Source organism: Ovis canadensis, chromosome 1, assembly GCF_042477335.2.
Source record: "Ovis canadensis isolate MfBH-ARS-UI-01 breed Bighorn chromosome 1, ARS-UI_OviCan_v2, whole genome shotgun sequence".
NCBI classification, from domain to species: Eukaryota; Metazoa; Chordata; class Mammalia; order Artiodactyla; family Bovidae; genus Ovis; species Ovis canadensis.
The window spans coordinates 204,803,291-204,825,645 of record NC_091245.1 but is presented as its reverse complement, the minus strand read 5'-3'; the positions used below and the strand labels follow the sequence as shown (position 1 = coordinate 204,825,645).

Genomic DNA, 22,355 nt, shown 5'->3' with positions numbered 1-22,355 from the left:
ATGTTTTTTACTTAGTAAAGTTCAAGAAAAAAAATTTCTTTTTCAGAGGAATGTTCAGTATTTCAAGTCCATTGGTACCATGTTTTATAGATTTAGTTGGACCTTAAACCGTCGTTTTATTTTCTTTATTTAAAAATTAAAAAAAAAAATATTTGGCTGTGTTGAGTTGGTTGCAGCACAGGTGATCTCTGTTGTGTCATACAGGATCTCCTGCTGAGGAGGTGCAGGGACTTTCTAGTTGTTACTCTCAGGCTTGGTTGCTACACAGCATGTGGCATCTTAGTCTCCCGACCAGGGATTGAACCTGTGTCCCCAGCATTGCTTCCCTGGTTGCTTAGATGGTGAAGAAATCTGTCTGCAGTGCAGGAGACCTGGGTTCAATCCCTGGGTCAGGAAGATCCCTGGAGGAGGAAATGGCAACCCACTCCAGTATTCTTGCCTGGAGAATTCCATGGACAGAAGAGCCTGGCAGGCTTTCATGGGGTGTTGCAAACAGTTGGACATGATTGAGCAACTATCACTTTCTCCCCTGCATTGCAAGGTGGATTCTTAACCACTGGACCACTAGGGAAGTCCCAAACTGTTCTTTTAAAATACTGTTATTAGACTCAGGTTTCGTTTTTATTTCTTTTTAATTAAAGGATAATTGCTTTACAATATTGTGTTGGCTTCTACCATACATCATGTTTTATTTTTATTCAGCTGGCTTCCCAAGCATTGCTCTTGAGAATCCTGCACCTTCATTAGACAATTATTCCCTGGAGTATGCACATAAAGTTGTCTGTGCAAGAAACATCTCAATGGAAAAGTTCACCCCTGGAATTTGGAAGATCTATCCTTGTGACCTTTGACTTGGGTGACCATTTGGAACCATCGTGAACACTTTGAGGGGCTCACACTGTCTAAACTGGGAGGGTATTTCTTGCCAGGTTTTCCTCTCATCTGTCTGCACCTCAGTTTCAGCTGCTTTCAGAAATACTTGTCTCTCTTTTTGATATTCTCCCTAGGGCCATCCAAAGTAAATTTTAGGGTTAGGGTTGCCACATATTTCAAGTCAGGCTTACTTCAGACAAACATCCCAAATTTGGTGAAAATCAACTCAACCATAGTTGCTCAGTAACAGAAAACTAGAAACATGAGTTATAAATTTATTTTCATTAATACATAAGAACAACAATAATATAAATTTACCTTCCTTAATAACTGGTAACAGAAGAAGAACAACAAAAAGACAAAAAGACAACAAAGAGACAATAAGAGGGGCAGGGGAGAAGGGGAGGCAGCTATGGCAATGGTGTGAGAAATGCTCAAGCCCTGAAGGACAGTGATTTTGATGGGTTTGTGCTCTTGTAACAAAGTGAGATGAGCACAGCCCTTAGCAAGCAGCCATTGCTGGCCTCATTACTTTGCACCGTATTACTAGGCAACAAGTCTTGCTCAGCGCCACAGTGGGCCCTGTTCACAAGCAACCATCTGTCAGTGAGTGACCATTAGTTGTCCTGCTCAGCTATTGGTCAGTGCTGCAGTGGGCCCTGTCAACAAGTAACTGTCAGTGAGGGACCACTAGGGAAGTGATTCAGCCAAGGGTCAGTGGTGCAGTGGCCATCAGGTGGAGAGTGAGGTAAGAGGCAGATTCAGGCCTTATCCTGGAGGCCCTCCAGCTCACGCAGTCTTGGGCCAGCGGAAGAACTGGAGGGCCCAGGGAACGGACTGGGGACTGCATCCTGCAGGCCTCCAGGGCTCTCACTAAGGCCCTCCTCTAGCCTTGGCCTACGCCTTGAGGAGTGGGTGAACCTCTCCCCCATCCCTGTCTCTGTGGCTAGTAGCAATGGCCGACTGCCTGAGCTGCAGTCTGTGAGAGCTGGTCTCTCCCATTTGGGTGGCCAGGGGAGGCTGAGGGACAGTTGGGCTGGATGCCTGGCTCCCTCAGGGACAACAGCTGGGCAGGGTGTGGGAACCTTCCCCTGAAGGAGCTGCCTCCTCTTAACCAGGACTGGGACCTTGGAGGGGGACGGTTGGGCCTTGGACCTTTGCCCTTTCTTTTCAGGACAGAATAACAGGCAGAGATTTGCAGGAACGTCGTTACCTGACCACGACCCAACCTCAAGAGCAAACGATCTGACACCAAGAAGGTTGCAACAACTAACCATACACCTCTTAGCTTCTGCTTTTAAAGGGGCTTGCTGAAAGCTTTCAGCAACTTTCAGATGGGACGGCATGAGCCTCCTATCTCCTGTATGGACCTGTAATAAACCTTTCTCTGTCCAAAACACTAATGTTTTAGTATTGATTTGGCTCACTGTGCATCGAGCACATGGACTTGCGATTTGGTAACATTCCCAAATTGGTCTTATAGACCTCAACTTGCTCTCTGGCCCAGCCAAAGTCTTGCCTTAGTGGGGAGGGTTCTTTTTCTATTTGGATTTGCATGACTAATAACAAAACCGATGCTGAGACTGAAGCAGCACACGCTTTAATCAATGGCCAGAGAATGAGAAACAGGAACTTGGCTTGAGTCTCAGCTTCTCGATCTACCTGAGATACCATATATATAGGAGGGTTGAGGTCAAAGGAGGGGACTGAGTAAAGAGGAGGAGGAGGATTTTGCTGGTGGTCCTGTGGTTAAGACTCCCCCCCTTACACTGCATTGGGTATGAGTTGTTGGGATATAAGGTCCTATAAGCATGGCCAAAAAAAAAAAAAGAGGGAGGAATATTTACGACGTATCTAAGAACTGCTTGGGAAGACAGCAGTCTTTTTATAACACTGGATTTCAGTCCTTCAGTGGGCTTGCTTGGCTATTGCCAAGCAACTGTCAACTGTTGGATGTGTTATCACGCAAATATATTACCATGAACATAATAAGGAGGGTCTACTAGAGGCTTTCTACCATCTTGGACCTAGTTGGTTCTAACAGATTTTGGTGGGCTCTTGTTTTTCTTTTCTGGTGGCTTCCTGTAAGATAACACTTCCCTGCAGCTTAGTTCTCTCAGTGAAGGGGGAGGATTATAGCTGAAGGCTAACAGCCCTGGTAACATTTGGAGAGGGGAAGGGGCAGATGTGTAGGAAATATAGGGTGCAGAGCTGGTAAGTTAAATGACTTATTAGTTATTAGCAAGAAAAAAAAGAGGGAAGAGATTATTAATAGTAAGCACTTAGCTATGCTGGGCATTGAAGTAGCCTCTTTATATACATAAACACATTTAATGCGCCCACAGATCTCTTACTGAAAGCTTGGCCTCTCTGTACACTGATGCTGAATCAAATCTTGGAAGACAGTTTGGGGTGAAGTAGAAAATTATAGTTGCTCAGTTGTGTCTGAATCTTTGCAACCCCATGAACTGTTAAGTAGGTCACTCCTCTGTCCATGGAATCCTCCAGGCAAGAATCCTGGAGTGGGCTGCCATTTCCTCCTCCAGGGATCTTCCTGATTCAGGGATCGAACCTGGGTCTCCTGCACTGCAGGCAGATTCTTTACCATCTGAGCCACCAGAAAAGCCCGAGAAGAAAAGGATAGCTTTATTACTTTGCAGGCAAAGGGAGATACCCCAGGTTTTTGACTCGAAAAACTATGTTTCAACCCCAGAGAACTTAATGAGACTTTTTTTATAACAGTGGGTCAAAGGTGGGGTCTTGAGACTTCCCTGGTGTTCCAGTGGTTAAGAATCTGCCTGGCAATGCAGGAGACATGGGTTCAATCCCTGATTGGGGAACTAAGATCCTACATGCCTCTAAGCAATTAAGCCTGCTCACTCTGGAGCTCACCTGCCACAACTAGAGATCCCACATGACAATGACACATGATGTCAAGAACCCGCATGCTGCAACTAAGACCTAATACAGCCAAATAAATATTAATCCCCCTCCACACCCCCCACCCCCCACCTCCCCCCATCCTCCCCCCCCCAACCCCGTCTCTGACAAGATTATAGGCTTCCCTGGTGGCTCAGCAGCAAAAAATCTGCCTATAGTGCAGGAAATACAGGAGATGAGGGTTTGATCTCTGGATCTGGAAGATACCCTGAAGTGGACATGGCTACCCACTCCAGTATTCTTGCCTGGGAAATTCTATTGACAGAGGAAACTGGCAGGCTATAGTTCTTGGGGCAAGATTTTGAGACTAAACCACCTAACAAGATTAGGGCATGAACAGGGCTCAGAATGCCCTTAATCTCAGGTGATTGGTTTCCTAATCTTGAAGATCTTCTCTAGTCCCTTTAGTCTTGCCTCAGGTGATTTCTTGGCTGCCCCTCCCTTGATTAGCAACTGCTCTAATCTGCCCTTTGGAACTCAGGGAAGGTCAAAATGGCTGGAGTCTGCCTACAAGAAATGAGACAGAAAGGCCTCCATCCCTGGGAGATCCACAGGGCCCTACTTGGTTTCAGATCTGAGAGACAGATACTCATTTCACAGTTGGGGAAGTAGGCGTAGGTAGGGCCTGGTGCTATTTCCCTACATGAGGGAGGCCGAGCCATTTGCAGTTAATGTGAGCAAATTTTGTGATAAAATATAGGACACAAAAGCTGTACTTGCTTTCAGCATAATAAGACCAAAGTTATTAGATGAACTGAATAAGATCAAAGTCACATTGGGCTTCCCAGGTGACACAGGGGTAAAGAATCCACCTGCCAATGCAGGAGACACAAGAGATGCAGCTTCTGTCCCTGGGTTGGGAAGACCCTCTGGAGGAGGAAATGGCAATCCACTCCAGTATTCTTGCCTGGGAAATCCTATTGACAGAGGAGCCTGGCAGGCTACAGTCCATGGAGTTGCAAAGAGTTGGACATGATAGAGCGACTAAGCACACGTGCAAAGTCACAGTACCAGAAGAGCCCGTTTTCCTTGAGTACCAGGGGAGTTGGTCTGTAGAAGGAAATTAATTTTCAGGGTAGTGAATTATGGTAGACATTAGGCACATCAGGCCCAAACCAACAATACCTCATCTTTGGGCTCCTATCCATGTCCACTACATGGCCCAGACCTCTGTTCCGACAGGGATCAGCAGAAACAAAGTTGAGAGAAAATCTTAACACTCCGAGAAGGCTCGCAAAGGGAAAAATTTGCAAGCCTAAAGAATGGATTAGAGGGCTGGGTCTTCATTGTTCCGGGAGGGGAGGGGAGGTAGGGTTTGAGGAAGACGGGGGAGGGGCCATGGAAAGACCTGAAGGAGAGATCTTCGCTCGAGGAAGGGGTCTTTTTAGAAAACTAGGGTAACCAGTTAGGAAACCTTACGAAACCTTAAGCAATGTGGTTGAGCTCCTCTGATGGTCCACGGGTGCACATTATGCAAACCAAGGACAGAAGTGTCAGTGTCTTCGTTACTGCATGTGATTTGGGGCTTCTCCTCTGGGCCGCCGGTGAAGAGTTCCTGGGTCTGGAAATGGCTGCGGCAGTGGTGGACTTGGGGTTAAGGATAACCCCACTCCTTGGTCAGTGGATGGGCAGTGGTCCAGACCTCTACTGTGGACAACAGGACATAGAAGGCACCAACCAGCCGACGAGACCCAGGCGGAAGCGACTGTAAGGCTCAGTCCATTTTCTCCATTTCCAAGAGTGGCTAGAGAAGTAGGAGGACACAAGGGGCTGTAGGTGTGGGGAAGGGCTGGCAGAGTTACTATTTGCTGATGAGGTCCTGAGATTCTGACGAAAGTTTGTAATTTCACAGCCTTCCCACTGTTTCTGGCTGGTGACTGCTCTTTCAGAATTGGGATTGGAGGGTGCAGGGAAAGAGGCAGGAAAAGAAAAAAAAAATTGTGTTGTGGTGTTGTACTACACTGTTCTGAGACTTGATGCCAATGTTTCTCTAATCTTGGTGGCCAGAACCTGGGAGAGGCTGCTATTCTAAAGCGGCTTGCAATTTTCTGACTTGTGTTTTAATGGAGACCGCTCTTTTGTGTCGGAGAATTCCTTCCCTGTACTTGAGAGGTCTTTTTGGTTTGGCAATAGTAAAGACCAACTTCTTTAGTGGAATGTACTGTTGGGACACAGCTGAACTGCCCTGCAGAATAATGCCGATGGTAATCTCCTTTTGAGTTAGCTTGAGAGTCCCCCCTGAAATGAGTTGGGGTAACGGTAGAAGGGCAATTATCTTCTTTTGGTGACATGTAGAAATTGCTGAGAAGAGTGAAGAGATGAAATTTTGGGAGACAGTAGGCTTTAGATGCTGTACTTTTTTTTTTTTTTTTTTACTGCACCGTGGGGCATGCAGGATCTTAGTTCCCCGACTAGGTATGAAATCTGTGCCCCCCTGCACTGGAAGCAGAGTCTTAATCTCTGGATGGTGAAGTCCCTAGATGCTGTACCTTGTAATAGCCATTTCTAAATCTTTTCAGCTTTGCAATTCTCCTTTTATTCCCACATTATCTGTAACAGCCGGGTGTTAGCTATATTTTAGGGCATTGAAGGAGAAGCCCATGTTCACACTTAGAATTTGCTTCTAGCCTCTAGAAACTGCCTCCATCTCCCCAGACCAGTGTGGAGGTAGCCATTGGAGGGTAGCTGGTGGTTCTGGGACTCTAGGGGGTGGCTTGCAGAGGAATCCAGGAACAGTGTTTACTGAGGAAAGGATGAAGCTGTACTGAGGAGTGCCTGTGTTGAAGTTCAAGCAAGTCTGAGGTATGACCTTAATTGAGGATCAGATTAAGGATCAGGTGCATACAGAGAGGATTTTTGTAGGACATAAAAACTTTTGAGGATTCTCAGGAGTGTTGGGGGAGGGGACTGGATTTGGGACTGGATTTTCCATTAAAAAGGATGGGTCATTTTCTGTTGTAGATAATTAACCAGAACTAGGACCTTTAAAAAAGAGAGGGAGAGTAATTAGCACTTCCTGTCAGCTCTAGGCAGAGAAGGCAATGGCACCCCACTCCAGTACTCTTGCCTGGCAAATCCCATGGACAGAGGAGCCTGGTAGGCTGCAGTCCATGGGGTCGCTAGGAGTTGGACACGACTGAAGCGACTTAGCAGCAGCAGTCAGCTCTAGGGAGACTAGTAGGCCGCAGGTAACTTTCCATCCTTAAGTTTCTGTGAAGCCTTCCTTGAGTTCTGTCCTTCACTTCCCTAGCCGACTGTTTTCCTTTCTCTGGTTCCTACTGCACTTTGTACCCACCTTTATCACAGCAGCCAATTATCTTTTTAAAAATTAATTGAAGTGTAGTTTACTTACACCCGATTATCTTGTATTGTAATTTGTAATCATATCTCTCCCAGGAGACCTCAAGGGCGAGGGACTGGCGCTGGTACACAGATCGCGGTTCAAATTCCAGCTATACCACTAGCTACCTCTTTGACTTTAGGTAATTACTTAATCGCTGTATGCCTCGATTTCCTTATTAAACATAGGCACAAAAAGTAAAAAATAGAAATGGGCACAAGGCTCCGCATCGCCTGCGGTTGCTGGGAGAAATGAAGGTGGCTGCGTGTAAAATACCAGGCATAAAGTATGTGTAAAACAAAGGGCGTCTAGTAGGGTAAATTAGAAAAGGAAAGGCTACCCACTCCAGTATTCTGGCCTAGAGAATTCCGTGGACTATATAGTCCATGGGGTCACAAAGAGTCGGACACGACTGAACGACTTTCACTTTCAGTAGGGTAAACATTTGTTAATTAACGTGCACTCAAACATTTCCTGGTAAACCACCCGGGTTTCAGGCCTGGAAGCGCTCCCTCTCAGTTGGAGAGCCCTCACGTGCGGCCTGTGGGCCTTGTCCTGCGGGCAGCCTCAGGACTGGCTCTGCCGGAGAGAAAACCCCGCCCACAGCCCTTATGATCTCGTGAGCGATTGGGCCAGGACCAGGCTTTCAGGTTGCTAGGCTAGGGAGGTGGAGATCTAGATTGCGCCTGCGCAGACTGAGCGCTAAAATGCTTTCCGGTCGGGCGGGAGGAGGTGACGTCAGAAGCGGGGGCCCGCGGGGGCCGCCTGTAGCCCTGGGGACGTTGTATCTATGGGCCCTAGGATCGCGTCACAAGTCGGCGACTGAGCTTTGGCGGTGGTGGCCGAGGCAGCGACGGCGGCAGCGGCGGCGACAGCTCTGGGGTTTGCGTCTCGGGGTGTGTCGGCCGCCGCTGCTGCTTGGGCCTGGTATGTACAAATGGCTGATTAGGATACTCGGCACCATTTTCCGTTTCTGTGACCGGCCGGTGCCCTCTGCCAGGGCCCTCCTGAAGAGGCGGCGCTCGAACAGGTGAGAGAAGGGGCCGAGCCACGGCCTGGCTCTCCCCCTCCCCCACCCCGGGTTCGGCTGGCGCAGCGGTGATCCATCCAGGCAGGCCCCGCTCGTCAGAAACAGGTAGCTGGGCGGAGGCGTTAGAGGTGCGGGTCGCGGGTGTCCCGGTGACGTAGTCGCTCCTCGGCGCTGTGCAGATGCGACTCCTGATGATGGAAGGGGCTAGTGGTCGGTGATGGTGAATATCTGTCTTGTTAGAGTCCAAGCTGGTTTCTATCAACAAATGGAGTTTTTATTATATTTTGCTGCTCTTAGGTTGAAAACTAAAAATGGAAGGAATGCTGTGTTTGTGTGGCTCATTGTTTACAAAACACACTCCCAAGTGTCATTTGTGCGCAATAAGTGCAGTTAAGGGAAGTGAACTTCATAGTTTGCGCAAAGCCGTTTTGGCTACACTTAACTGTTCTCTTAGCACCAAGACGCAGTAGCTGTCTTGTTTGGAAGGCAGCTGTCAAACTTTGCCTTTGAGTGTGTGTGTGTGTTTTGCTGGGGAGGGAGGAAGAGTGATCCTGTGCTTTAGCATTAGGGTATGAGAAAAAGATAGGTACTTCATTTCTTCAAAAAGATCACTAATCTATACTCTAAAATTAAGTTAAAATTTGGGGGAAACTAAAAGTTGTTCTTAGCATTGGCTTGTTGGTTTGTCCAGTTTCGTAGTGTCTACCATCTACTTTAAGAATTAATCTAGAGAATAAAATACCATACCAATTCTATACATAATCCCCTGAACTTTTAATGATCAAATGTTAATTTTTGTTTATTAAGCCTCAAGATCGTCGGAGGGTGGTTTCTTGGAGCTTGAGAGAACAAGGTGATTATTTACTATGTGAGTCTAAGAATGCAGGTCATTGATGAATCAGTTGTGGAGTAAAAATTCCATCATGTGTTCCAGAGAGGGCAAGATTTCAACATATTCTTTCGACCTTTCTGGAGGGTTGATGATATAAGGATTATTTGAGAACAAGTTGTAAAGTGTTTAAAATGATGCTTAGGGTATGTAAGGGTAGTGTTTATGTATTTTGTCCCAAGGGCCTTGTGCAGAGGCTGATCTGGATAGGCACTTGCTACTTACTTGTTGAATAGAGAAATGTTAATTTCCTCTCCCCTGTCCTTTATTATTTTTACTACCTCTACTGGTCAGGAAAACAGTGACTTGTATATCAAAATCCTGTTCTTTACCACACATCCTTAATCTAAAGTAACTTTTAAATGTAAACCATTTTTAAGTCCATCGTTAGAAAGATGATTATACCATGAACTTTTAACTTCCTTAAAGCATAGGCCCAAAAATTTTCCTGAATTTCCAAATTCTTTGTTATCACTAGTAATATAGTTTCCATGATAAAAATGTAGTTAAATATAACACCTTTTTCTAGCTGAGAACTATCTTTTAAGGCATCTTGTCATCTTGTGTTTCCTACCTCTATGTTAAGTAGAAAATGAATTTCTCTTGTGGGGAGTGTCATCTTTCAAAAGGAAATTATTCTTAAATCATTTCTGTAAAGAAATAACATAGTCCTAAGCTTTTACCTATATTCCTTTACTAGGTGAGTGATTTCTGGTCGGTTTCATGTTTGTATTTTAGCCAGACTACAGGTTATTATATAATAGGGAGTTTTGGATCTCTCTCATGTAGTTGAACCATAGTGTTATATCTGCAAATGCTAGAGGCCTACTATATTGTAAACATCAGTTGAACCTCGTGACAAAGTGAATGGAAGATGGTGTATTGTATGAATAGTAAGCTTACTTATAGAAATGGATATGTGTGGATATGAATATATACATATATATCTCTCTTTGCTCTTTTTCAGCACTCTGTTTTCTGCAGTGGACACTGATGAAATACCAGCCAAAAGACCAAGATTAGGTATTAAATATTAACTTTAAAAGTTTTTTAAGTAAGAAAAATATATGTGTGGACAAATTCAAAAGGTAAAAAGTACATGCAGTGAAACGCAAGTCTCTTTCCTCTCCCTCTTCTACTCAGTTATCCTCTCTAGAGGTAACCAGCATTACCAGAGACTTAAGGATCTTTCCAGATAAATAAGTCTGTGTGTTGAAAGTGCACTTCAAAATTCCTAATCTTCCTGTAAAGTAAAGGTGCTTGGATAGCTGAGTGAATCAATCTAAGCTGCTGCCTCAAATTGTTTTCTTCTCTATGTCTGAAGGACTAGACATGGTTTGGTAAATGATGTAGATTAGAGGGAAAAGGCACAGGGGACTACTATAGTAATATTTTCCTCTTTCTCAAAAATGCATGTTAATTGAATCTACTTCCAGATGAGGTAAAGAGTGGCCCTGTCTGTGTTAAATATTTCATTTAAATCCAATGAGTGCTTATTGAGCCTGTCTTACTGTTAAGCAATGTGTTGGGTTCCACAGGAAATACAAAAATGAGTATGACAGGGTCTCTATTTTATGTACCTTAAAATTATAGGAGGTGTCTGATAATATAGTGGGGGGTTTTAAGACAAGTATTATAAATAATACTAATGTCCATGAGGATATGATAAATGATACAAGAAAGGTAGCAACAAAATACTGTCCAATTTTCTTCTGGTTAAGAGTCTCAATAAATGTTTGATGAAGGAGCTAATATGTGAGATGAGTCTTGAAGGAAAGATGGGATATCAACAGAGAACAATAGGAAGGAAAAGCATTCTAGGCAGAGGGAACAGTATGGGAAAGTTGTGCAGTTCAGGAAATAGCAAATAAAACTTAGGGAAAAAGTTGACAAAAGAGAGAGTTCAAAATACAGAGGGACTTTGACAGTTAGGAATTTATACTGAATTCATTAGGACAGTATTCCCAAAACATAGGATAGCTGATAATTCACAAAATGATTTTAGGAGATCCAACGTTCATAGCATTAAGTAACATCTGAATTATGTTATAAACTATTCATATTAATAAAAATATTGCATCTTTTTCAGTTATTTTAATTTCTGATTATTTTAAGCAGAAAACATGTTAATTTAACGCTACCATGTATTTAAAATTCGGGTAATACATGTTGCTTGTGTGCCAAGTTGCTTCAGTCATATCTGACTCTTTTTTTTGACCCTATGGACTGTAGCCCACCAGGCTCTTCTGTCCAAGGGATTTTCCAGACAAGAATACTGGAGTGGGTTGCCAAGACTTCCTCTAGGGGATTTTCCCCTCAGGGGTCTCCTGCGTTGGCAGGCGAGTTCTTTACCACTAGCCACCTAATTGTCCCTTTTTTAACAGGCCTATCTAGAACTTAATATTGTTGTGTTTTTATTTCCTCATAAGGCAAGTGAGGTTTCTTTTCATTAATGGTAGCAATATAAAGTAACATTTTATAAATACATTTGTTTAGCCAAAAAAAAAAAAGTCAATTTTATTTGTTTAGCCAAAAAAAAAGTCAATTTTATAGAAAAATGTAAATAACTGTATATGGTTAAAGATTTGATAGTGATACTAGAGAAGGTTCCTGCAATAATTTTGGCAGTTATCTATCTGGACTTCTAAGTTAAAGTTCCCTCCTTCCTTGATTTCCACAAAATATAAAGATTTCTGACTAGAAACTGTAGAAGGAAACTTCCCAAGGGGGAAGCAGTGGGTAACAGACAGTACTTACTGGCAGAGCTTGTAAAGGTCTCTAGCAGTCCTGGCCACTCTCTGCATTGATGGCTGGACTTCCCTGGTGGCTCAGACGGTAAAGTGTCTGTCTACAATGCAAGAGACCCGGGTTCCATCCCTGGGTCGGGAAGATCTGGAGAAGGAAATGGCAATCCACTCCAGTACTATTGCCTGGAAAATCCAATGGACAGAGAAGCCTGGTAGGCTACAGTCCATGGGGTCGCAAAGAGTCGGACACGACTGAGCGACTTCACTCACTTACTCACTCACTCAAGCACCTCAGGTGGGGCTATGCAACTGAGGAACTGAACTCAATTTAATTGAATTTAAACTTAGGTAGCCACTTGTGGATACTGGCTCCTATATCAGACAGTATGAATCTATTGGTTGCTTTGGAGAGAAGAAAAGGAAGGATGAAAATAAGGAGGAGCTTAGAATTGCAGACTCAGGATCTTACAGATGAAAGGGATTTGAAGAGGTCTATGTAGTGTAGTCTCAGCAAAATAAAATGGTCTCATCTTCATTTTACAGATGAAGTGGACCTTCTAACCTTCCTCTCTTTTTTTAATATATGAAATCTTTTTGACATAATTTTGGAGTACATTCAGATTTTGACAAAATTTGTAGGAAAATACAACAGTACATTTTGTGCCCACTGTTTATGTTAAGAGTACTTCCTGCCTTCTGAGGTCTGGATGGCAGTCTGGATGATAAGTACCAATTCCTGAAGTCCTTTTTCTCCCACTTACAGCTCAGGAGAGTGTGTAATCCCTCAACATTATTAGAGGGTTAACCTGAAATTCTTTCCTATTCCTAAAATGAGAAACAAGACATTTGCAAATTTTGGTACTTCTAACTATTCTGTAGTGACAAATTACTTAAAATTGGATTCTGCTTTACCATTTAGCACACCTTTCCTGTTGTTTAAATTATTCACTTATTTTTCTAGAAAATATTTTATATCTTGTATGTTCTGGAGTGCTTGATGCTTAAAAGCCACCGTTTCACTTTCAGGCTGTTTTCCTGTGAAGCAGAATGTGGTTCTAAAGCACTCAAGCTAGTGCTTTAGAATAGCATTAATTAGGAAATAGAAAAGGAATTGTAGAAAACAAATCAGCAGTGTAGGAAGTGAGAAAGGGACAGTGAGCTAAAAAGAGGAAGTTGGGAAAGCATTTGAAATCTACCCCCTCCACCTTGTTTATTTACTTAGTTTGTAATCTTTATTTTTGGTGACAAGGAGGGATGAGTCTGAGATCTTTCAACGCATCTTCTCTAGTATAGGCTAGCCTTATTTCCATCATGGATGTCTAGGAACCACATATCTTCCACTTTACTAATTTCCATCCTGAGTGTAGCCAAGATAGAATAGGCACTAGGTAAGTTGTTGTTTAGGTCCGCTGTATTGGTACTTGCCTGAAAAGTAAGGACAAATCAGTGAGTTAATGGTAATGCTTCCTATAGAATTCTGCTATACCTAGTAGCTATATGTTCCACCTTATCTAACTTATGCCCTTATCTCTCTAGGAAAGATTTGTTTTACAGTATATATTCTAGGGAACTCATTGCTTGAAAGTTGTCATTTATGGCCTTTATTGTGTGTGTGAATTGGTATGTAATTTGCTACATACCAATATGATTTCATGCTTTTGTAGCCTCCCAGATACTTTACTAAAAAGCTACAAAATCACAGTGCTGGAATTACAGATATTCAGATATGAGAAAGATTATTTTTACAGGTGCTTTTTTCTCTCAGTGGTTGAAGACAGGACTGCTGATAAAAATTGAGAGAGGCCTTTTTTAAGATACAATTTTTATTTTGCTTGAAGCTTAATTACTCTGTATTTACATGTATATGTAATCTATATTATGCTTTCTAGATTGCTTTATTCATCAAGTGAAAACCAGTCTGTACAATGCTGCCAGCTTGTTTGGATTTCCATTCCAGCTGACCACAAAACCCATGGTAACTTCTGCTTGTAATGGAACACGGAATGTGGTCCCTTCAGGAGAGGTCAGTGAGGATAAGGTTTCATTGGAGCTACTTGTCTTTGTACTTAATCATTAAAGTTAAATTTTAGAAATATTCTCTTTTTAGGAATTAATGTGTAGAATGACTTCTTCCTGAAATGTTCCCATGTCTTAATTAGCCTTGATATAGAAATGAAATAATTAAAGGTTAAGAGATTATAATCTAAAAAATATTTATAAAGAGCCTAATTACTAATAGAGTTGACCCCTGAAGAATGTATGGGTTATGGGCCCCACCTCTCCACATAGTCAAAAATTCAGTAGTTGGCCTTCCAGATTCATGGTTCTGCCGTATCTAAAGCCTTATATCCACGGATTCCCGACCGGTAATCATGTAATGCTGTAGTATTTACTATTGAAAAAATCTGCATTTAATTGTATCCATGCAGTTCAGACTCTGTTGACCAAGGGTCAACTCTGCATCTGCTTTTTCATTTAAGTATGTGAAGAATCTTCAATTGTTACTTTTTATGTCATTTTGTGAGTCTTCACAAATTAAACTTTTGGTCTAATTGATGAAATTTCTTCTGTGAGGTAACTAAATCATTACCAATAGAGTGATTTTTTTTTCATATTAAAACTTATTTAAATTCTAAGAGTTATTACAGAGGTGATTCTTTTTGATTTCAAGGTGTTTTCAAACTCTTCATCTTCTGAACTGACCAGTTCTGGATCCTGGAGCAACATGCTAAAACTGGGTGAGGTGGTCAAAAATATTTTTGTTTGCCCTACCTCCTTCCACTTCTTTTCTCTGAGCTTTGGGAATATGAAAGGAAAACACTGATTTGGCTTTGGATGAGAGCATAGACATAGTCTCTGCTGCTGCTGCTAAGTTGCGTCAGTCGTGTCCACCTCTGCGCGACCCCATAGACAAAAGCCCACCAGGCTCCTCTGTCCCTGGGATTCTCCAGGCAAGAACACTGGAGTGGGTTGCCATTTCCTTTTCCAATGCATGAAAGTGAAAAGTGAAAGTGAAGTCACTCAGTCGTGTCCGACTTTTAGCGACCCCATGGACTATAGCCTACGAGGCTCCTCTGTCCATGGGATTTTCCAGGCAAGAGTACTGGAGTGGGGTGCCATTGTCTCTACATATTCTAAAAAGCCAATAGCTTTCCTTTAGTATTGTCTTTGAATTTACTGTTATGATTCCTATTTGCTTTATCAATGTCTTTAATGTGACTTAGATCAGGGCTTATTCATTAAAAAGAAAAAAAAAAAAACAATGTTACCTGAGTGGTTACTTTATGTTAGGCACTCTGCTAAATTATCAGGAATAACAAAATAATAAAACCTTTAGTAACAAAATAACAATAGTAAAACTTTAATAGCAAAGTAACAAAACAAATAATAATAAAATAGCAAAATAATAAAACCCTGCCTTTGAGGGACATCATCTGATTGGGGAGTAACCTAAGGTTCCCAGTTCTCATAGTTTTGTGGATTAGGAATCTCCGTATCATCCTGAGACCCCAAAACTGAATTGTATTTATTTTATATATGATATAAAATGCTCTGACAGGAAAAAATAGGAAGAAGACAAGAGTCCTGAAGATAACTGTGATCTGTGCTGCACAGATAGGCTTGTACAGTTTGAGAGAAAGAGGGAAGAAGCTTTTAGAGAAATTGTGCATTCAGAAAATGGACATATGGAGGAGATGCCAGATTTACCTTGTGTCTGAAGTACTAGCACTATGTTTCCGTGGGTATGCAGAACCTGTTGAGAGAAGCACAGGTATTCCTAGAGCAGATTTCTTTTGTAAAGAAATCCACAGTCTCTAATCTGAAACGCTTGGAGATGTTTTGGGGAATTCCAAATTTTTTCTTCGTTTATTTAATATTTAAAGAATCCCAACAACTCCGCCTGCAATGTAGGATATCTCGGTTGGATCCCTGGGTTGGGAAGATTCCCTGGAGGAGGGCATGGCAACCCACTCCAATGTTCTTGGCCTGGAGAGTCCCCATGGACAGAGGAGCCCTGTGGGCTACAGTCCCTGGGGTCACAAAGAGACATGACTGAGCCACTGAGCGCACACCCAAAACCCCACAGGATTGAACACCGATTCAAGTCAGGCTTTACAAACAAAGGAATGCAGGCCAGTTTAAGTTTTGCTGCTACTGACTTAAGTTCAGCTTTAATCTCTTTGCACTCCAAGACCCTGTAGTAGCTCCAGCAGAAAATGTGGCTGAAGTATAGTGACCATCGCACAGGTATTGGAAACTTCTGGTAAATGTAGTAACATAGCAGATTTTCATTTTAAAATACTTCTGTTTTCTTGAGAAGAAGAAACAATTTAAAAAATTTACTCAATTTGACTAGATTACAAAGAGTTTATAATCATTGAATTCCTCATGCCTCTTGTTAGCCCCAGCAAGCAAAACTAGTAAAGCTTTCCTATGAGTTATTACTGCTTACCTGAGAGCAAAGACAGATTAAATGCTATTGCTTTTCCTTTAATGTTTACAAAATTTGTGCTAGATAATAACAGAATTTGAAAAAAATAAAATATATAGTTGTACTGTATAGACTGCTCATGGATTTTCTTTTCTAATGCATACTGTTCACAGGTTTCTTTGTGTTTTTCTTTTACAATTACAAATGGTTTTTAAAAATAGGTAATAAATCTCCTAATGGAATAAGTGACTATCCAAAGATCAGAGTGACAGTAACTCGAGATCAGCCACGCAGAGTCCTGCCTTCCTTTGGGTAAGTGTTAATTCTGCCCTTCTGTAAATGGAAACTTGGTAATTTTGAAGTGCTCATTCTTGCTGGGCATTTTCGCTTTTATTCTATTCTTTCGCTTTATTCTTAGTAAATAAGTACTTTGTGGTTAGTAACTTGCCAAATAATCATATAGCTGATAAGAGACTTGTACTCAGGTACAGGTTACTCTTTCTACTGGATCATATGCCTGTATAATTTTGAAAAACTTTTTTTAAAAATTATTTTAATTTTTATTTGTGGGCATGCTGTGCAGCTTGTGGGACCTTAGTTCCCCAACCAGGGATCAAACCCAGGCCCTCAGACAGTGAAAACATGGCATCTTAATCACTGGACTGTCAGGGAATTCCCTTGAAAACCTTTTAAAGAATTGTCACTCAAAAACTTTTTTGAAGAATAATAAGCATACAGAACAGCGCAGAAATCATGTATGCAATGAACTATTATTATGTTATTAGTAATTTTCTTCTCCTTTTTATATTCTCACTTTTTAGAATTTCTGTTGCTTGGATATTGGACCTCATGGATTGATAAATAATTTTTCTATATATTCTCTTTTGTTGTTATCCTTACCCTTAAAAAAATCTTTTATTAAAAAAATATACATATGGTATATATATATACACATATATGCATATATATATTTTTTTGGCTTCATAGTTTTTAATTTGTAAGCATCCTCCCCCTCTGTAGTCCCCATGACTTTTTCTTTCTCCAAGCATCTTATTACAAAGATGCAGTAACTTTTATCCTTTTAAGCTGTTAATTATTTTAAAATTACTTCTCCTTGTTTTGCCTGCTTCCTTTGAATTCCTCCTCCCACTTTGGTTTATTTTGGTTTTACCTTTCTTATACCTTTCAAATACCTGATAATGCCTGGCTATCCACTCATGTTTGAAAATGAGACACTATCTTTAAAAAGTAAGGCTCCCTGGACTTGGATAAATGGCTGATTATAGGGTTAGGAGACTTCCCTGGTGGCACAGATGGTAAAACATCTGCCTGCAATGCGGAAGACCCAGGTTTGATCCCTGGGTCGGTTAGGAGAGAGAGTAAAAAATGATCATGGAACATCTTGTGCTAGCAATTAAAGGATGCTTCAAAATTTAGGGACAGTTAAGCATCAGGTTTTATTCATTTCATCTTTATTTGACAGGAATATAGATGTGTTAATAAATAAATACATAATGTGAGAGGAAAAGACCTTTAAGTTGGATGCCAACTAATAATGATAGAAGGAATGATGGAAGTAGAAAATCGCCGTCCTGTAACTGTCACAGTAATAACTGATTTATGCAGGGATCATCAGTTGAGCTGGAAGTAGTAAGTAAAAGTTTGATGGAGAAACCTGCCTGACACCACAACCAGAAGAACAAAGTTTAAATCACCTACTGTGGGCAGACTGATGTCTTGGCCTCCAGATACATTGCACTGAGCCAGACACCATCACCTACTGTGGTATTCCTGCAAAGATCAACGATCTGAATGTAATTACAAGAAAACTGGTTAAGCTGAAATTAAAGTTAATTCTACAAAACAGCAGGCCTATACTCCTCATTTTGCTCTTCATTCGTACTCTTCCTCTTTAACCTGTGATTATTTAGAAGTTTAAAAGTTTAATTATTTAGAATATTATTCAGAATTGTTTAATTTCCACATGTTTGGGCCTTTCCCAATATTTTTCTTTTATTGATTTCTAGTATAACTTCATATGGTCAGAGAATATACTTAGTATGATGTCAGTTCTCTTAAATGTTTTAACACTTGGGACTTCTCTGGCAGTCCTGTGATTAAAACTGTGCTTCCACTGCAGGCGGCATGAGTTCCATCCCTGGTTGGGAAACTAAGATCCTGCATGCGGTACAGTGCAGCCAAAATATGAAAAATAAAAATAAAAATCTGTTAACATTTGTTTATATACTAGAGTATGTTAGTTTGGGTGTTATTCAGTGTGCATTGAGAAGAATGTGTATTGTGGAGTGTATTGTGTTGGTGGAGTGTTCTATAAATATCAGTTACTTTGCTGATAATGTTTATAGGTCTTATTGATTTTCGGTCTACTTTATTGATGATTGACGAATATAGTGTTGCTGTTTTGTGCTGTAATTGTGGACTTGATTATTTCTCCTGTCCAGTTATGTTAGTTTTAGCTTCATGTATTCTGAAACTCTGTAGGTGAATAGATTTGACCTAGACCCACCAGTTGTTACCATTCTGCCAGTTTGGTTTATCATTCTGTGTTATATATACATAATATTTTTTTCCTGATTCATTTGAGAGTACATCTTAGACTCATACCTCTTTAATCATAAGTACTTGACTGTTTATTTCTAAGAATGAGGACATTGACTTATATAATCCTAGATTACCAAAGTCAGAAAATTCAACATTGATGTAATACTATTATATAATCTTATTTAAATTTCTCTATTACAAAGATTTTTTTTCTGGCCCACAATTCAGGGCAGGATCATGTATTATATTTAATTTTCATGTCTCTTTGATCTCCTTTAATGTAGAACAACCCCTCAGCCTCTCTTTGTAATAGCATGAATATTTTTAAAGAGTACAAAGCATTGCTTTTATAGAATCTCTCTTAATCTTGTCTGACATTTTCTCATGATTTGTTTAAGATCATGCAAATTTTTTTTGGTAAAGATACTGCCTACATGATATAGTGTCCTTTCTTTTTTTTGGCCCTGCCATCGAGCATGTGCGATCTGAGTTCCCCAAGCAGGGATCAAGCCTATGCCCCTTGCAGTGGGAGCTCGGTGTCTTAACCATTGGACTGCCAAGGAGGTCCCTGTTATGTCCTTTGTTAAATACCATATCAGGAGTGGTATGATGTCAGTTTGTTCCATTATTGGTAATGTCAGGAGAGGCAAGGTCTGTCAACCAGCAACAGTGACTGGATGGGGGTTCCATAGCTTCTGATTCTTTAGCATTTATTAATTTATTGTTCATTAATTTGCTATTCAGCAGACGCTGATGAGTGTGCCTTTTGACTTATCTCATGTACCAGGATACAGTGGTGAAAGGATGAAATCTCTGTCTTCATGGAGTTTAAAGTTTAGTGTGGGTTGCAGACATTAAACAATCACAAGTGAAAGTGAAGTCGCTCAGTCGTGTCCGACTCTTTGCGACCTGTGGACCCTAGCCCACCAACCTCCTCCGTCCATGGCATTCTCCAGACAAGAATACTGGAGTGGGTTGCCATTTCCTTCTCCAGGGGATCTTCCCAACCCAGGGATCGAACCCAGGTCTCCCGCATTGCAGGCAGGCGCTTTAACCTCTGAGCCACACCAGTACTTAATTGCAGTGGTGCCAAATGACTAAAGGAAAAGTGCAATACCAGGGGAGGGTATGTAGTGTAATATGGAGCTGAAGCCAGATTTGGAGTTGGAAAACTGGGCATGAGGAAGAAGGCAGAGGCTTTCATGTGGCAGCCCTGGTGGCTCATCTTAATTTTAGTAGACATTTACATTTAATAGACATTCCATCACAGAATTCTGTGGTGCCCTCTGCTCCAGAGATCTGATTTTTGTGAATCGTAGTTGTCAGGAGCAAGCTTAACCTGAGACAGCTTAATCGCAGGATGGCCTGGAGCTTAAACGCCAGCAATTTAAGCAGTTTGGGAGTAACTGTGTTTTTCTTTTCTTATTTTTCTCAGATTTACTTTGAGCTCAGAAGGCTATACTAGAAGACCAGGTGGCCGTCGCCACAACAAAGGCAATCTAGAGAGTTCTTTAATGTGGAAGCCTCAGGAGCAGGTTGTAACAGAGATGATTTCTGAAGAGGGTGGCAAGGGTCTGAGGCGTCCTCATTGTACTGTGGAGGAGGTAAGCCCTTTTAGTGTGATCTCTTTAAAGTAATTTTAGGAATTGGGGGTCGGTGGCAATAAATAACATATATTCTGTGGTACAAAATTCAAAAGATAAAAGGATCCATTCAAAAGGATGTACAGGGACTGTAAATTTCCCACTCTCCCTCCTGTATCTGGCTCCTGTTTGATACTTCTATGTATCTTTCCAGAGATATTGTATACGTATTGTAATTTAATCAATTTTCAGGTAAAAGAAAGGAAAAGTAATCATGTTAGGAAAAGATACGATTATAGATTTCTTTGTTTTTAGATGCCTGAATTATTCTAACTTGTTTCTTTCATAAGCTGTAATAACTGTGATTAAGTAAGGAATGTAAATGGTGTACATGTCTGTTTCTTCCTTAGGTTTTCAGGGCACTTAGTGTGATGTGTTCATCAGCAATCTTCCTTTCCTTCTTGAAGTCTTCACTTACTTTGGGAGAGTTTAGAACTATTCCTGTCTCTGGTATTTCCCCTAGACCATCACCTATTGTAATTTGCTAAATGGTTTTTTCAACCACTTAACTTAGTTCATCAAAGAAATACTTATTTGGGTCCCAGCAATTCGAAATTGAATAAAATATGGTCTCTGTTCTCTAGGAGCTTATACGTTAAATGTTGTAGTCAGAAAAAATGTAGGCAGTGAAAGCAATGGACTGAGGTGTTAAAGTGCTTTAATATCTCCTAGATGAGAATTTAGGGACTGAGAAGATATGGGGATATACAGGCTATATTCTAGAAATATTGTGAGGTAATATTATCAAGGACATCTTTATTGGTTAAGTGTGATATAAGTTTAGATGGAAGAACCTGAGTCCCAGATTTCGATCTTGGATAAGTTTGTGCCAAGATACCCTAGGTATTTAGGGGGAGATGATGACTTCAGCTCTGGAGGTTAAAGCGCTTGTGGAACATGCAAGCAGACATACCCCTTAGGCCCCTACATATGTGTGATGGGAGTTTTGAGAAGAAGACTGGGCTAGGGACACATGTATGAATCTTCTGCATATTGGTGTTGGATAAATCAAGGGAGTTGAAGAGATTACTCAGCATGTAGTGTGAGAAGAGAAAATCTGTAGGATCTGCAGAACCTTTAACTTAACAGTTAAAGGCAGGAAGAAGAAATCTTCACTGGAGACTGAAAAGATAGTCTTTAAGAGATCAGGAGAATTTATTGTCCAGGAAGGCAAGGTGAGGGTAGCAAGGTGAGAAGCTGGAGAGGTCAAGTGACAGAAGGGCTGAAAGAGTGCCTATTAGATCTGGCCATAGAGGGTCATTGGTGTCTTTGGTAAGACCAGTTTCATTTTGGAAGTTGAATGTTCTGAATATGCAAGTGGATTATTTGTGCTGAGCTTTTTTTTATGGTTAATCCAGTCCCACTATCAAAAACTCATATGCTATCAGGGTCCAGCAGATAAAAGAAATGAGTGAAATGGGCTGAATAGCTCACCAACAGTTCTCGTTTGTTAATACAGTGTTTCAAAAGGGGCCAGATTTGGGGGGGATTTCTCTTTTCCAGTTATAAAATTGGTAAGTAAAATTAAAGGAGTTAAAAGAGCACTGAAATTAAAAAAAAAAGAATGTGCTGGTGAATGAAACATTCATGAGCTGCATTTGACCTCTTAGTCTTTGTTTATGATTTAATTATAGGTTTGATGTGCTAGTAGTTATCTGAATGCTTTCTGTCACTTAGGGTGTTCAAAAAGAAGAAAGAGAGAAATACCAGAGGTTATTAGAGCGACTTAAAGAAGGTGGTCATGGAAACTCTGTTTCTCCTATAACTTCAACTCATCAAAGGTAAAGATGCGCTAACAAGACAACTTTTTTTCTTATTTTTGGAGAGGAGATTGTTGGGAAGGGCTTGTTAAAAAAAGATTAATACTGAGAGCAGGAGCCCTATAATTTGAACATTGTA

The 22,355-nt window shown here is 41.1% G+C and overlaps 1 protein-coding gene across 2 annotated transcripts in view; it reads left to right on the top strand.

Annotated features, from left to right (window-relative positions):
• Positions 1-7,799: 7,799 nt before the first annotated feature.
• Positions 7,800-22,355, top strand: part of SENP2 (SUMO specific peptidase 2) — a 35,641-nt gene continuing 21,085 nt past the window's right edge. Inside the window, exons 1-7 of one of the 2 annotated variants that reach the window (XM_069558657.1) lie at positions 7,800-8,183; positions 10,040-10,095; positions 13,709-13,842; positions 14,491-14,557; positions 16,473-16,563; positions 20,249-20,417; positions 22,134-22,237. In XM_069558657.1, the coding sequence (XP_069414758.1) occupies positions 7,861-8,183; positions 10,040-10,095; positions 13,709-13,842; positions 14,491-14,557; positions 16,473-16,563; positions 20,249-20,417; positions 22,134-22,237 (944 nt within the window). In that variant the 5' untranslated portion in view covers positions 7,800-7,860. The remainder of the gene's footprint in view (positions 8,184-10,039; positions 10,096-13,708; positions 13,843-14,490; positions 14,558-16,472; positions 16,564-20,248; positions 20,418-22,133; positions 22,238-22,355) is intronic. The other variant, XM_070289373.1, reaches the window with a different exon arrangement.